Here is a 3,226-nt window from a genome sequence, read left to right on the forward strand (position 1 = left end):
AATAATAATAATACTAATAATTCCATCTACTTCTGGAGGATGATATTACACTGTCAAACAGTTCCTGGAATTGTGTGAGTATTGGCTAGGAAATGTGAAAACAAAAACTTGAACCTCCAGCTTTTTAAGTCCAGTATAGTTTTTCACTATATTTGGCTGCCTCAGTTTCAGTAAAATGAACAAACTTTTTTTCCAACCAAAACAAAACTTTTTTTTTTTTTTTGAGCCGGAGTCTTCATGTTGTCTAGTTTGGAGGGCAGTGGTGCGACGTCGACTCACTGCAGCCTCCGCCTCCCCGGTTCAAGCAATTCTCCAGCTTCAGCCTCCCGAGTAGCTGGGACAACAGGTGCACACCACCACGCCCGGCTAATTTTTGTATTTTTAGCAGAGACAGGATTTCACCATGTTGGCCACACTCGTCTCGAACTCCTGACTTCAAGTGATCCACCCGCCTCGGCCTCCCAAAGTGCTAGGATTACAGGTGCGAGACACTGCGCCCGGCCCCAGAACAAAACTTCAAAGTCCAGAGCTCTGATTGTGTAGTTAGGTTGCCAGGGGAAGAATTCTTTCCCTTGGGGAAGGGGAAAAGGCCTACAGAGAAGTTTTGCTTCCTGAGGTAACAGGAATTCCACTCAAGTCCGGCAGAGAAGGCGGCTTTGGAGGCGTTCTCGGCCCACGTGGACTTCTGCACCCTGTTCCACTACCACCAAATCCTGGCCCGGCTGCAGGTAAGGATGGAGCCCCTCCAGCCCTGCGGCGCTTGTTCGCTCATCTGCTCATTTAGCAAACATTCCCTGACACCTTCTTGGAGCCTGGCCCTTATTTTAAGTGCTGGGGATTCAATAGTGAACATGGAGCCAACATTCCAACTGGGGAGACAAGGAATCAAACACATATAAAATATGATGCCTGCTGGTGATAAGTGCCATGAACAATGAGGCGAAGTAGTGGGATAAAGAGGGATGAGATGGGCCAGGCACGTTGGCTCATGCCTGTAATCCCAGCACTTTGAGAGGCCGAGGCGGGTGGATCACGACGTCAGGAGATCGAGACCATCCTGGCTAACAAGGTGATACCCCGTCTCTACTAAAAAAATACAAAAAAATCAGCCGGGCGAGGTGGCAGGCACCTGTAGTCCCAGCTACTCAGGAGGCTGAGGCAGGAGAATGGTGCGAACCCAGGAGGTGGAGCTTGCAGTGAGCCGAGATCGAGCCACTGCACTCTAGCCTGGGCGACAGAGCAAAACTTTGTCTCAAAAAAAAAAAAAAAAAGATGGATGAGATGGGATGGATGAGATGGGGCCTATTTCAGATGGGGTGGGTGGGAAAGGGCTCCCCAAGGAGGTGATATGTGGGCTAAAGGCTTAGCGAAGAGAGGGAACAAGCCTGATGAATGCCTGGGGGAGGATGTTCCTGGCAGACGGAAGAGCAGGTGCAAAGGCCCTGAGGTGAGCGGGGGCCTGGAGTGTTGAGCAGTGAGGAGGCCACTGTGGCTGCAGGAGAGTGAATGTGGGGGAAGGGTGGGATATGAGGGCAGAGGGGATGGGGACAGATTGTACTGGGCCTTGTGGGCCACGGCGAGGACCTTGCTTTGTTTTTTGTTTGTTTATTTGTTTTTGTGATGAAGTTTTTGTTCTGTCACCCAGGCTGGAGTGCAGTAGTGCGATCTCGGCTCACAGCAAACCTCCGCCTCCCCAGTTCAAGCGATTCTCCTCTCTCAGCCGAGTAGCTGGGACCACAGGTGTCTACCACTTCTGCCTGCTAATTTCTGTATTTTTTGTAGAGACGGGGTTTCACCATGTTGGCCAGGGTGGTCTTGAATTCCCGACCTCAAGTGATCCACCCGCCTCGGCCTCCCAAAGTGCTGGGATTACAGGCGTGAGCCACTGCGCAGGCCGAGGACCTTGCTTTGACTCCGAGTGAGCCGGGAGTCATGGGAGGGCTCTGAGCCAAGGAGATGTGAGCAGCGGATTTAGGTGTTAACAGGATTTCTCTGGCTGCAGTGTAAGGAACAGACTGTCAGAGGCAAGGACATCTATGAAAGAGTCTATTATATTTGTCTAGGTGAGAGATAATGGAAACTCTGACAAGGGTAATAGCGGTGGAAGTGGTGAAAAGCGGTCAGATGCTGGTTATGTTGGGAGGCATTAGCGTTCTGCTGATGTGCTGGCTGTGGGGGTGTGGTGGGGAGGAAGAGAGGAGAAGTGGTGCATCTCCAGTGGTTCTGGCCTGAGCCTCCCGGAGGATGGAGCTGCCATTTACTGGGATGGGGAAGACCGTGATGGGATGGGGAGAAAGATCTGCAGGGAGGACTGAGAGCTCAGTTTTGGACTTAAGAATTTGAGCTACTTGGCCAGGTGTGATGGCTCACGCCTGTAATCCCAGCACTTTGGGAGGCTGAGGCAGGCGGACCACTCCTGGCCTATTCTTTTGAATTAAAAAAATGTTTGTTTCAATAGTGTTTGGGGTACATGTGCTTTTTCGTTACATGGATGAATTCTATAGTGGTGAATTCTGAGATTTTGGTGTGCCCATCACTAGAGCAGTGTACCCAATCTGTAGTCCCTCACCCCCATCCCAACCCCCCTCCCTGAGTCCCCAAATTCCATTATATCACTCTGTATATCTTCCCCCTCTCATAGCTTAGCTCCCACTTATAAGCAAGAATATAAGCTATTTGGTTTTCCATTCCTGAGTTCCTTGACTTAGAATAATGGCCTTCCAGTTCCATCCAATTACTGCAAGAGACATTATATTGTTCCTTTTTATGGCTGAGTAGTATTCCATGGTATATATAGACCATATTTTCTTTATCCATTGAACTGCCTTTTAGAAAGCCAGGTAGAAAGATGGACTTGAATATGTGGATCTGGAGGTGAAGGGAGAGGTCTGGGCTGAATAACTGCTGTGGGAGGATCTATTAATAGATGGTAGTACTGCCAGGCGTGGTGGCTCACTCGTGTAACCCCAGCACTTTGGGAGGTCAAGGCAAGTGGATCACCTGAAGTCAGGAGTTCGAGATCAGCCTTGCCAACATGGCGAAACCCTGTCTCTACTACAAATATAGAAATTACCAGCCTGACCAACATGGTGAATCGCCATCTCTACTAAAAATACAAAAATTAGCCAGGTGTGGTGGCGTGTGCCTGTAATCCCTGCTACCCAGGCGGCTGAGGCAGGAGAATCGCTTGAACCCAGGAGGCAGAGCTTGCAGTGAGCCAAGATCC

General features: G+C 49.9%; 1 protein-coding gene across 4 annotated transcripts in view; it reads left to right on the plus strand.

Moving 5' to 3' along the window:
• The window catches only part of TMEM143 (transmembrane protein 143), a 26,615-nt gene that overhangs the window by 3,564 nt on the left and 19,825 nt on the right, over positions 1-3,226 (plus strand). For 2 of the 4 annotated variants that reach the window (XM_011979383.1, XM_011979385.1), the window contains exon 3: positions 624-728. The exons of the other annotated variants lie outside the window; for them this stretch is intronic. In XM_011979383.1, the coding sequence (XP_011834773.1) occupies positions 624-728 (105 nt within the window). The remainder of the gene's footprint in view (positions 1-623; positions 729-3,226) is intronic. 4 annotated transcript variants of the gene reach the window in all.

The sequence above is a fragment of the Mandrillus leucophaeus genome, unplaced genomic scaffold (assembly GCF_000951045.1).
Source record: "Mandrillus leucophaeus isolate KB7577 unplaced genomic scaffold, Mleu.le_1.0 Scaffold200, whole genome shotgun sequence".
In the NCBI taxonomy this organism is placed as follows: Eukaryota; Metazoa; Chordata; class Mammalia; order Primates; family Cercopithecidae; genus Mandrillus; species Mandrillus leucophaeus.